This window comes from Antechinus flavipes, chromosome 5 (genome assembly GCF_016432865.1).
Source record: "Antechinus flavipes isolate AdamAnt ecotype Samford, QLD, Australia chromosome 5, AdamAnt_v2, whole genome shotgun sequence".
Lineage (NCBI taxonomy): Eukaryota > Metazoa > Chordata > Mammalia > Dasyuromorphia > Dasyuridae > Antechinus > Antechinus flavipes.
Genome location: NC_067402.1, coordinates 237,727,970 through 237,741,322, shown reverse-complemented (window position 1 = coordinate 237,741,322; position 13,353 = coordinate 237,727,970). Strand labels below are relative to the sequence as shown.

General features: G+C 35.5%; 1 protein-coding gene across 1 annotated transcript in view; it reads left to right on the top strand.

The window, feature by feature from the left end:
* The window catches only part of PTPRB (protein tyrosine phosphatase receptor type B), a 151,491-nt gene that overhangs the window by 72,369 nt on the left and 65,769 nt on the right, over positions 1-13,353 (top strand). The window contains exons 12-17 of the mRNA XM_051962474.1: positions 982-1,245; positions 2,343-2,606; positions 4,724-4,987; positions 7,611-7,874; positions 9,563-9,832; positions 11,408-11,671. Coding sequence (XP_051818434.1) covers positions 982-1,245; positions 2,343-2,606; positions 4,724-4,987; positions 7,611-7,874; positions 9,563-9,832; positions 11,408-11,671 — 1,590 coding nt within the window. The remainder of the gene's footprint in view (positions 1-981; positions 1,246-2,342; positions 2,607-4,723; positions 4,988-7,610; positions 7,875-9,562; positions 9,833-11,407; positions 11,672-13,353) is intronic.

The following is a 13,353-nucleotide window of genomic DNA, read 5'->3' as shown; positions in this document are numbered from 1 at the left end:
AACAATTGACAATATTTTGTAAATATTTGTTGATAATAGAAATATAAGTACATCTTAGAATCAGCCCTTATTTGTAAAGACAGCTATAAATAAAGAAAATTCCCATGTACTAGCCTCTTATGTGTGATGGGCTTAAGGTTTTTTTACTTTCTTCCTACCACTAGAGGGCAAGAAATGCTTTTGTGCTGGATATAAGCAGGCTCCTTAGCGAGGTTTATTGCTCTTCTAATGATGAATAACCAAAGGACATGAACTTCACAATGCATTGATGTGAGAGTATTTTAAGAAAAGCCATTCAGTTCTTCACATTTTACCATAGGAAACATCTTCATTTTACCAATTATTTTGATTTGCTAACTGTTCCCTTCTTTAAAAAAAAAAAAAAAAAAGCACATTTCTAAAAATAAAAAAAAAATTATATATATAATTTTTTAAAATTCCATTCTCAGAATAATTTAAAAGCAGAAACAAATAAATATCCACTCCATTAAAAAATGGCAGAAATGACAAAATTTTATTTATACAATAAGATTATGACAAACTAAGAGACAGGTAGGCAGGATAATGTTCTTTCTATACCTGGAGTCAGAAAGATTTTTGTTCAAATTCAATCTGACACAACTAGCTAGATAACTCTGGGCAAACCTCTTAATCTCTGCTTGCTTCAGTGTCCTCTTCTGCAAAATGTGGATAATAATATCTTCCAGGATTGTTATGAGAATCAAATTAGATAATGTTTGTTAAAAACTTGGCAAACCTCTAGGTGCTATGTAAATGCTAGCTATTAAGTATCACTGCACTTCATTTAAATGACCTTGTGATTAACATAAAGAATTTGAGTTTTCTAAAAGATAATGTGGAATTCTAACTTTTCTTCTAATTCTTATATGATCAGATTAGATGCCAAGAATTCCTGTTGTTTGATGATAATGGCACATTACTACTTCTGCTTATGCTTTCTTTTCTCTCTTTTTGTCCCAGTCCCTGCCAGTGTTAGTGGAGTAACACTGAATAATTCTGGTCGGAGTGATTATCTCAGCATTTCCTGGCTACCAGCTCCTGGAGATGTAGATAGCTATTCTGTGACTCTCTCTCACGGTGATAAGATTATTCAGTCTCTTGCTATTGCAAAATCCACCACCGAATGTTCCTTCAGCTCCCTTACTCCTGGCCGACTGTTCAACGCGACTATAACAACAAGAAGTGGCAAGTATGAGAACCATTCCTTCAGCCAGGAGCGCACAGGTGAGAATGTATGGAAAGATAGATGCTCTCCCTGAGTGTGGTTATTTAGAATCTGTTTATTCACATTGCCCCAAGGGTACAGATCCCCGAATAATTCTGTGATAGTGCTATAGTGTAACTACTGGCATTTGAGGCCAAAAAGTCAGAATAAATTACAAAGCTCTAATTTATTCGGAAGGAGAAAAAAGTGCTTAAGAGTTGGATGTCTTCAAGTATTTTAAGAGCTACCATGTAGAAACATGTTTATTGTACTTTTCTGCTTATCCCCTTAAGGAAAGAAGTAAGTGAAAGGAAATTGAAGAGAAAAAGATTTAGATTTGATATAAGGAGAAAAAGTCCTAACAGTTAAATTAGATGGTTTCTGAGTCTTCTTCAATTCTAAGTTGTGATGATTCTGAAAATCAGACATCAGAAGCTCCTTATATGGGAAAATGTCTATTATTTTCCTACATACAAAGATAACATGCAAAATGGTGCTAAATATTGTGTCTCCTTTCAAGTCCACAAACTTTCATTATCATTAAGTGGTGTTCAGAGATTTCTTCTGACATTCTATGATAAGTATACCTTGAAAACAGACATTGCACTTCCCTATCCATAGAGATAGGAATAAAGGATAAGAATACAGATAGGAATGGAAATGGAGATAAGGATGGGCATAGGGATGACATATTCCTGTCATGGGACTCTAATCCTACAACTGCCATGGTGGCTCTGGGTGCCCTCATTCTCTCTATTCAGTCTTTAATAGTTCCTAGCTCAGCTCTCTGTCCACTGTCTCTCTGTCACTTAACCTTGTCTTGGTTTCATGGATGAGTTTTCACCTCTAAGTGAAATTAATTAATTAATTATCCCCATTAATTTTATCCTAGTGTCACTATCCCTGTCTCAAGGAGTCACAGTCAAAAATCTATATTTTCTAGTTATTTAAGTTCATAAGTAATAGGAAAAATCTATTTAATAAAGGTCACCTATTTCAACCTCTTCATTTTATAGATAGAGTGAAAGACCTGACAGCAGGATAAATCTAAATACTTGTCTATAATCTGTGTTTCTTTAGAATTCCTAAACTTTTAACAACTCTCACTCTCTTTCAGTGCCTTCAAAGATCCAGGGACTTACTATTAGCAACTCAGCCATGAGTGACCATTTGAAAGTATCCTGGCTGCATGCCACTGGAGACTTTGATCATTATGTGGTTGTCATAACCAACAAGAATAATTCTGTCCAAACCAAAATCATCCCCAAGACTGAAAATGAATGTGTCTTTGTTAATCTTGTCCCTGGGCGTCTATACAGTGTCACTGTTAGTACCAAGAGTGGGAATTATGAAGCCAGTGAGCGGATGAATAAGAGAACAAGTAAGTTCATTAACTGAGAAACCTGAAGCTCAGAATTTTGGTTCTGAGTTTATGGATTGGGCTCAATCGTTTGGGGCTGCTCAGCACTCATCTCCCAAACCTCTCTTGGAATATCATAAATGTGACTTGTGTCAAATGAAATAATACTTATAAAACTCTTATCACAGTGCTTGGCACATCGTAAGTATTCAACAAAGACCTGTTCTTGACCCTTCCCTTTCCTCACTAAAGATCCTACTTCTTTCTATGCTGCTACCTCTATAAGCAGTGAGACCTAGATCATCAATTAAGATAATATATGCAAACCTCAGAGTTCTATATAAATCTTAGCTATTTGATAGTTAAACTATTATTTGTTACTTAGCTGTTATTGTTCAGTTGCTTTCAGTTATAGTTGACTCTATGACACCATTTGGGGTTTTCTTGGCAAAGATACTGAAGTATTTTACCATTTCCTTCTCTAGGTCAATTTACAGATGAGGAAATTGAGTCAAACAGGGTTAAGTGATTTGCCTAGGGTCACACAGCAAGTGTTTGAGGCCGGATTGGAATTTAGGAAGAAAAATCTTCCTGACATCAGGTCCAGCAAATGTTATGCCTGTTGCCCCTAGTTTAAATGATTTATTGTTAAAGTTAATCTTGTTTTAAAAAATCATAAATAGCAAGAGTTCATCATTTTATGTTCAGTAATTATAAGATCACAGTACCACAGCTCCAGTGGTGGCTGTTTTAACTTTCTAGTAACAATCCCTGCAAGTTCCTAAATTCCTGTCTTCTATCTCCTTTTGTTACTTCCCTGTTAACTGCCTTTCTGTTGTCTCTCTGACTGCTGTTTTAGCAATTTAGTCACTGTCAAATGACTGATCACTGTTGTCTTTTGTAGCTACCCAGCCACAAACAATCAACAAGCATTTATTAAGTACTTGCTACGTGACAGGCACTAGAGCCTTAGAAATTTCAGAAGCAGCCCAGACCCTGAAAACTTCCTCTGGCTACATTAAGAGAAAGCATATGCTTGCTGTGCTTATATTCTTCTTATTGATTTCCAGCCTGGATGACAATATAGCATTTTATTATTCTATGATGCTAAAAAAGAAAAAAATTAAGCACACAAGATCTCTTTTCATGAAAATCAATACATTTATAATAATCCCTTGTAGATTGCTGTGCTTATACATGAGGAATTTTAAGAGGTAGTCTGAGGGAATTTTTCACATAGGGGACAACACAGATTTTTGGAGAAAGTTCTAGGCCTGAATTCAGAAAAATCTGGTTTCAAATTCTACCTTGTCACTAACAAGTCATCTAACTTCAGTCTCAGTTCTCTCATATGTGCAATGTTCTTTTCAGGATTGCTATGGGGATCAGATGTGATGATGTGTGTAAACTGTTGTGCAAATCCTTTTTAGACCAAATTTATAATTTCCTTGGTGTAGAAAACTCCCAAATATGGAAACTCCTACCATAAATGCAGATGTTCTATAGATTATTTTCCTTAAGAGTTGCCTAGGGCCCTGAAGTCAAGTGACTAACCCAAAGCTTATGTGAAAGGTAGGATTTGAACCCAGTTCTTCTTGACTCCAGGCTAACTCTCTATCTAATATTTCATTGGTCTTCTCTAAAAGTCAATTCTTATTGCTATTTGCACTTGTATGAATAAATTTGTTCTTGAATAAATTTTCTAATAACAATAACTAGCATCTCTATTGAGTTTTAAGGTTTGCTAGGCACTTTATAAATTTTTATCTCATTTGATCCACACAGCAATCCTGGAAAGTAGGCACTATTATTATCCACACTTTACAGATGAGGAAATTGAGGCAAATAGATTTAGTGACTTGCTCTGGGTTACACAGCTAGAAAGTATCTAAGGCAGGATTGAAACTCAGGTCTTTTTGACACCAAGGCATTCTGTACACTGAGTCATTGCCCTCCCCCTTCCCAATTCACCATCTCGCTATTCATCATGATTGATCACTTTTTTTTTTTTTTTTTTGGTCCTTGAGTGCTTTGAAAAATCTGTGGTTTCATCCATGTGACTATATCCTCCACTAAGCCCGTCAGTTCGATGCTTCCAGTTCTCACTGAGTTATTCTGAAATTCTCCATTCTCTGCAGTCCCAGAATCTGTGAAGGAGTTAGTTATCCAAAATAGGAGTACAGAAGAGCTACATGTCACTTGGGTGCAGGCTGATGGAGATGTTGATCAGTATGAGATCCAGCTTTGCTTCAATGATGTAAAGGTCCTCCCTTCCCTTCACCTTGTAAATACTGCAACTGAGTATCGGTTCACATCCCTAACTCCTGGACGTCTGTACAAGATTCTTGTTTTGACAATCAGCGGAGATGCACAAAAGTCAGCCTTCATTGAGGGCTTAACAGGTAATTAAATACATAATTGTTTAGTATGAACAGGCCAAGAGAATAAATTTGATATAATTATATGGCTAAGGCCATTTGGTTCCACCTATGAAGGAAAGGAGGAAATTTTAAAGCCCAATAAAAGAAGTTTCATCTTTTAATTCATTTTATCTTTTTAACTTGAATTCAGCACAGTAAACTGAAAAGAACCTTCCAATATTGAGTGGGGTTTCTAAATAATTAATTATATAATCATCTATCAAAGGGTATTATTTTTAACTTAATAATTCTATCCAAACTGTAACTGTACTGTGAGCCTAGATGACTAGCAGACTTAGGATACAACTTTTTTTTGTATTCTAAAGCAAATATGAAAATAGGCAATTTAACTATGACAATAAAATATTTAAACAACCTTTGGAGAAAAGGTAGATTGTATGTGAAATGCAATATTATCTCCCATGTGGAAGAAAGAATAATTCAGGATAAAATTTCATCAGTAAGGATATAGACAAAATGCCTGAGGTTGGTAACTCCTAGATTTTGGAGGTGGGGAGGCTAAGAAGGAGCAAAGATATATAATGAAAAGTCCTTTTGCTTGCTTACCCTTTCCACATCCCTATCATCTAGAAAATCTGTGTAAAATTTTTTTTTGGCCCTTTTCTTCATACCAAAGAAGAAGACTGAATTTTTTTTCTTTTATGAGTGTTATGTAAAATTTGAATTAAATAATTGGTCATAACTTCTGTGTCATATGCTGGGCTTTGCATATCATCTATGGCTTCCACAAAACTTCCTCCAAAATTCCATTTAATTTTTTATTGCAACTTTAGATATATTGGCATGGTACTTCTACCTTTCCACCAAAGTCCAGATCAGAACTTAGAATCTTATGACTGGAAGACTGAAGAAACATAATTTTAAAAGAATCAGATTGAGATCAAGATCTAGGTCTAGATTGAGATCAAGATCAGATGTATTTAGGAGCTTTGATCAAAAGATCAGATAAAAGGGAGGGAGGTGTATGATGTTTACCCTTTGCCTGACACTTTGAGGAAAATTCTATGATTCTGTGAAGAGAAGGTAAACAAGTAAATGAAGACCAGAGAAAGAATGGAAGAGCAGGGGGAAATGTTTTGAATAGCATTTTTTCCAACTAAATGCGAAGATAATTTTTAACATTCTTTTTTTTTTTTTTGAGTTCCAAATTTTTGCCCTTCCCTTTTCCTTCCTTCTTCTCTTCTCTTTCTAAGATGGTAAGCAATTTAAAATAAGGTTATATATGTTCAATCATGTAAACCATTTCTACATTAGTTGTGTTATGAAAAAAGAAATAGAAATGATAAAGTACTAAAAAGAAAATAACTGATCAAAAAATAGTCTTTTTGTTTTTAAAATTTGCCAAAATTCTTTTAAAGCCAGTAAAAAGGTCATCTCATTTTGAAGTTCTTCCTTTCAAAGCCACAATTTCCCTTTCACTGTCAGTTTGAAACCTGGTATGGAAAACAAATGTCCTCAGCCTATTTCCAGGAAGTAGTCCAAGCTAAGTAATATAAGCAAAAAATATAATGTCATGATAAATCTTGCTAGACAACGGAGAAACTGCCATTGGTCTGGAGGAATTGGGGCCTTGGGAGGTCTAAAAATAAAGATTTGCTGCCTTTGTTTTCTTTTCACTCCAGAACCCTCCAAACAGGCTGAAGGAATCTGACTATTCTTGCTTCTAAACATTTGAGCTCTTGAACTCCAAGTCTCCTTTTCTTCCTGTGCCTTCATCCATTCTTTGTGCCTGGTCTTATCTTGAAACATCACTGCTAATTTAAAAAGGGAGCATGGCACAACAGAGAAAGAGTACTTGTCTTGGTGGAACAGTGAATGAAGGACTAGATGTAGAGTCAGGAAAACCTGAGTTCAAATAATTTCTTATGACCCTAGGCAAGTCATTTAATCTCTCTCAGTTTTCATTCCTCCATTTAAAATGGAAGTAACTAGAGCTCCTCCCTCAAAGATTTGGTGCAAGGGTCAAATGACTTAACTGGCTTAAAGAACCTTACAAACTTTAGAGTGCTACATAAATGCTTGTTGTTGTTTTTGGTATTGCTATTGTTTTCTGGGTTCAAAGCTGGCTTTGCCAATTCCTGCCTGCATGACCTGAGAGGACCATTATGACATAGAGCTGGCCTTGGAGATAGGAAGACTTGGGTTCAAATCCTACCTGTAAAACATACTAATTGTATGACCTTGGACAAATCATTTAAACTCTCAGTGCAGAGAAAGTATTGACCTAAAAAGGCAAAGGGAATTTCCCCATATGGAAGTTCCCTTTATCAATGAATTCAAAGGTTCTGTCCCTATCCCTATAACCTTGAACCCGGTACTTCTCTCTGGAACTCAGTATCTCTCTGGAACCTCAATATCTGAAGATATTGAGGGGTTTGGACTAAGTGGTTTCTAAGATCCCCTCCATCTTTAAATTTATGATACTAGCAGTCAAGCAGAAAAGCAGATCAAGCCAATTAAACATATTACCTTTTATTTGGGTTCCACTAGACCTAAGAATTTCAGAATTTTGGATTGAAAATATTCCCAATAAATTATCTAAGTTGTCTCTTTTGATTTTTTCTTCTTTTTAATTTTTCTTTAGCTCCCAGTCCTGTAAAAAATATACACGTTTCTCCTAATGGAATGACAGACAGCCTGAAAGTGAATTGGACACCTGGTGGAGGAGATGTGGATTCATACACAGTGACAGCATTCAGGCAAAACCATAAAATTGATTCACAAACCATCCCCAAGCATATCCATGAATACACATTTCACAAATTAGAAGCTGGGGAATTGTACCAAATTGTGGTAGAGTCTGTCAGTGGTTCCTTAAGTAACCAGGTAGAAACTCTTGGTCGAACAGGTGAGTGTCAAAATGAGCAAAAGATCTAAAATAATATTAGCAGATTGCTTATGGTGGGAAACTGGCCCAAAAGTATTCTTTAACAATCTCAAATTTTAATAAACACAAAACATCTAAATGTACTTAAAGTAAAATTTGCAATTTTAAAATAAATTTAGAATTAATTTGATGCAATAATAAGAATTGTTCATATAATTTTCCCTCTTATATGTATCTATAAAGGTCTGAAACTCTTGAGTTGATGCACTGAGGTCAGACAACTGAGCACTTAAGGCTAATTACTGACTGGACAATATTCTATTAGCACATGCTTGGAAAATGGCCCTTCCCACTATTCTGTGCTGGCTCGATAATTAGTGTATACAGAGAATTGTAGAGGGACTAGGGGGTGGAGTAAGACAGAGTCACTTTTGGGTGGAAAATGAAGAGGAGAGATCGTGGAGATCCTGAATCCATCCAATTCACTTCTACCCTAAAAACCAAGAATAAAGTCCAAAGACTTTTGCTTGTCCTGACTCTGGCTGATTCTAAGGTATCCAGGGTGCTAACTCGATCTTCACATGTATCCCTTTATATTTTTCCCTATTATTGGAAATTATATAAAAGAAATGAAAATTTAATTGTAAGAATCATGTAGTTCAATGAATTTTTAGTGCCCAAATGAATTCTGGTTATATTTTTACCTATCAAAAATGATAGAAATATAGATTCTGATAATAATCCATGCTGTATAGCTGTAGATATCTTAAAATATTTTTCTTGGTTGAAAAATGCTTTTCATGAAGGCAAAAATTTACATATATATGTATATATATATATATACATATATATGTACATTTATTATACACACATATACAGTTTTAGACAAATTTACCATGATAAAAGAAGAACAAGTACCCAGTTCCAAGAATTATATATCTGTTTCATATTATAATGTTATATTATTATGCTATATACTATATCACATTATTTTTATTATATCATATTATATTATTTATTAATCATAAGTCATACTTCTATCAATTGATTTGAATTAAATGATTTCTGAGATTTATTTCGAGTTTAATATTCAATGATTAGCTAATCCATTTCTTGTTTCAATTCATTTAAAGATTGCTGCCCTATTTAAATAGAAATGTATTTGCATTTCACAAGTTTTTCCTTTCACACTTAGAAATGTCTTGAAATACTAAGAGCTCACTTGTATAACTTACCTTGAGAATAGAAGTGTAACAAGAAGTATAAATCTTAAACATTAACTTAAACTGTATGCTTATTCTGTAATTTGTAGCTAGAGTTAAACTTCAGTTAGAACCTAGAGATTGGGTAGAATTCTACCGTCTCAAAAATCTTCGGGTTTCAAGTTTTTCACCAATCCTCCAGTATTTATCAGCACTATTTTTTTCTTCTCTGTACATGAGTGGTCTAAATCTATAACTAGACATTGAATAAAATTGAAGAACTAAAGTCATTACTCAGGTAATTAAGGCCCAGAATACTTTCTATACAGCTCTTCTCATGTGTAGATATTTAATAGGATATGTTTATGGGAGAAATTATTTATGATTTTAAAGTATCATGTGAGCAGGAAGTTATTGATTTTTGTTTCTTTGTTCCTCCAGACAAAATATGCCCCAGAAGATCTAATTTAATCTGGTTTCCTTCCTTTGTGTTGTTGATTTTTGCAGTGCCTGCATCTGTCCAGGGATTATATGCAGATAATGCATACAGTAGTCACTCACTGATAGTGAATTGGCAAGGAGCAGCTGGCATGGCAGAGAGATATGATATCCTGCTTCTAAATGAGGAAGGAGCTCTACTGTGCAACAAATCAGAGGTGGCTTCAGCAAAGCAACACAAATTTGAAGATTTAATACCAGGAAAGAAATACAAGATACAAATATTAACTGTCAGTGGTGGTCTCTTCAGTGCTAGAGCTAAAACTGAAGGCCGGACAGGTAATTTAAATGGGGAAGCTATGTGGCACAGATGATAGAACACTAGTTGTTTGATCCTAGGTGAGTAACTTCATTGTCTTTGCCTCAGTTTTCTCTTCTATAAAAAATGAGTGGGAGAAGAAAAAATGGCAAACTGCTACAATATCTTTGCCAAGAAATTGGCAAATAGGGTCAAAAGAGTTAGACTCAATTGAACAACAATAATCATGGCCTGAGAAACATTTCTGAAATTAAAGTTGTTCATAAGAGGCAGTGTTAAGTAGTGACTAGAGTTGGTCTTCATGCCAGAAGGACCTGGTTTCAATCTAGCTTCTGAAACATACTGGCTGAATGACCCTGAGGAAATTACTAAACCTCTCAAAAGTTTAGACAACTTTTCAAGACTAAAAATTGCAGAGAAGGCATTTATAGAAGGAGATTCCTTATTTAGAATTTCCCTCTCGGCCCAAAGGGCTATAAAATTGTGTATGTCCTTCGATTCAGCAGTGTCACTACTGTGTCTATATCCCAAAGAGATCATAAAAGAGGGAAACAGATGTTTGTTTGTGTGTTTGTGGCAGCCCTCTTTATAGTGACAAGGAACTGGAAACCGAGTGGATGCCCATCAGGGTATATGAGTGTTAGGGAATGTTATTGTTCTATAAGACATGATGAGCAGGCCAATTTCTGGAAAAGACTTACATGAATTGATGCTGAGTGAAGTAAATAGAACCAGAAGAATACAGTAACAAGATCATGTCATGATCTGCAATAATAGACTTAGCTCTTCTCAGCGTTGTGGTGATCCAAGACAATTCCAATAGATTTGAGATGAAAAATGCCATCCACATCCAGAGAGAAAACTATGGAGACTGATATATGGATGAAAGCTTAATATTTTCATTTTTGTATTTGTTTTTTCTTTCTCGTGGTTTTTCCTCTTTGGGTCTGATTTTTTTTTTTGGCACAATATGACAAATATGGAAATATGTTAAAGAGAGACAGACAGAGAGGAGAGAGAGAGAGAGAGAAATTTTCTCTCATTGAAAATTCAGAGGTCCAGTGTTTTTAAAAAAAAAAAAAAAAAAAAAAAAGATTGGTTGCAGGAAACTAGATTGTGCAGTAGATAGAACACTAGTCCTAAAGTCATAAGTTCTCAAGTTGAAATCTAGCCTCAGACATTTAAAACGTAGTAGCTTTGTGATACTGGGCAAGTCACATAACTCCAGTTGCCTCAAAAAACATACAAAACCAAAATTAAAAAAAAAAAATCAGTTGCAATGGAAACTCTTGAAGGAAAGGATATATCAAGGAAAATAAAAAATGTAACATCAGAAGACTAGTGCCTGAAACAGCCTCATGAATTAGGACGCATATAGGATATCTTCTCATATTTTATCAGTGAAGGAAAGGCCCATACCTACAAGGCCATTGGATATTCAATGACTGCCACTCACTAGTAATTGATATTAGGGTTAGGGATAAGTCTTCTTGACTTAAAAATACACTTTCTCTTCACTCTCACCACCCTACTTCCCAAATGGATATTTATGACTTTGGTATTCTAACAGTCTTTCTTTCCATTCATGATTTCAGTTCCAGCAGCTGTGACCAATCTGAGGATCACAGAGAATTCCACCAGCCACTTAGCATTCACTTGGACAATCTCTGAGGGAGAACTAAACTGGTACAACATCTTCTTATACAATCCAGACAAGACACTTCAGGAGAGAGCGAAGGTGGACCCTGGAGTTGAGTCTTGTGCATTTCAGAACCTGATGCAAGGCAGAATGTACAAAATGGTTATTGTCACTCATAGTGGGGAGCTTTCAAATGAATCATTTATATTTGGTAGAACAGGTAAGTACCCATTCCCCAGCCAAAGGAGCAACATACAAATAAGGAAAATGTTAATGAAATTACTATTGCTTCACTGTCATATGCTTTAGTACTCCAAATATATCTATTTGATGACATTATAGAATATACATATGTATATGTGTATGAAGATATATATATATACACACATACAACACACATACATGTACACGTGTGTGTGTGTATGTATGTATTTTAAAGAAAAAGACAAATATGACTCTTTTCCCCAACACTGCATATAGAATGTGGCCTTTGTGGTTTTGGGGTGGGCAGAGCTGTGATTTTATTGGCAGAAGAAATCTCAGTGAAGAAATTACTTCTACCAATGCACATTTGTAACTGTTCCATAATTTCAGAGATTCACCTAGGATCTTGAGCAATTGGGTGGGTGTCTTGCCATTATTTAAATAGTCATCATCTTGGGCAGTTAGGTGACAAGGTGGATGGAGCACCAGCCCTGAAGCCAGCAGGACCTAAGTTCAAATGGAAACTCTTGAAGACACCAACACTTACTTCCTAGCTGTGTAATCCTGGGCAAGTCACTTAACCCCAATTGCCCCAGCAATAAATAAATAAATAAATAGCCAACATCTGTCAGTTGTTGTTGAGTCATATCTAACTCTTTGTTGGACCCATGGGGTCCAAATACTGAAGTGGTTTGCCAATTTTTTTCTCCAGCACATTTTACAGATGAGGAAATTAAGGGAAACACAGTTAAGTGACTTGCCCAGGATTACAAAGCTAGTAAATGTCTGACACCAGATTTGAACTCAGGAAGCCGAGTCTTCCTGACTCCAGTCTCAGCATGCTATCTAGTTATTTTAATATGTCCAGAGACTAAACTTAAACCCAAGTCTTCCTGGCTTTGAGGCCAGGTCTCTATTAACTACTCTATTAGCCCTTCTTTATATACCCTATGTCTTTCTAATCATCTGTCTCTTTGTCTCTCTTTCTCTTTCTATTTCCTCTTTGTCTATCTCTCTCTCATACACACACACACACACACACACACACACACACACACACATACATACATACATACATATATGGTATATCTCCTTTTTCCTCCTTTTTTTTCTTTTTTCTTTTCTTTTTTATGTACTCTGCCAGTCTTTCTGACTTTGGTTGGTTACCACTACAGTATTTTAGTTTAAAATAAAACAACTTTTACTGATATTCTCAGGGAGTCTCTGAGTCACTATCATCAGGCCCCTCCCATCTCCTTCCTGTGTATCATCTTTTCTGTTTTTTATCAGCACACATATTAAGTAAAAAAGATGGAGGAGAGGGAAATGAAGAAAAGAGAAGATACAACATAAGGCCAGAGATAAGTGCCTGAAGCAGCCTCATGACTAACAAGTCTAAAAGACTAAAAAGTCTTAGGAGACACCATTGTGTAGAATATCTTCTCATATTTTATTGGTGGACTTCTATATGCTATGAACTAACAAAGACTCCACTCATGTATTTAAATTAGGGCTACCATACTGACTCACTATATTTTTCCCTTGCTACCTCTATCTCTCCTTTATTTGGGGGTATGAAAGTAGGAGAATTGGCCTAAACTTAGAGGTGGCTAAGCACTGAGAATAAAACTGGAACTGGAGTCAGAAAGACCTGGTTTCAAATCCAACCTTAGGCACTTAACAGCTGTGTGACCCTAG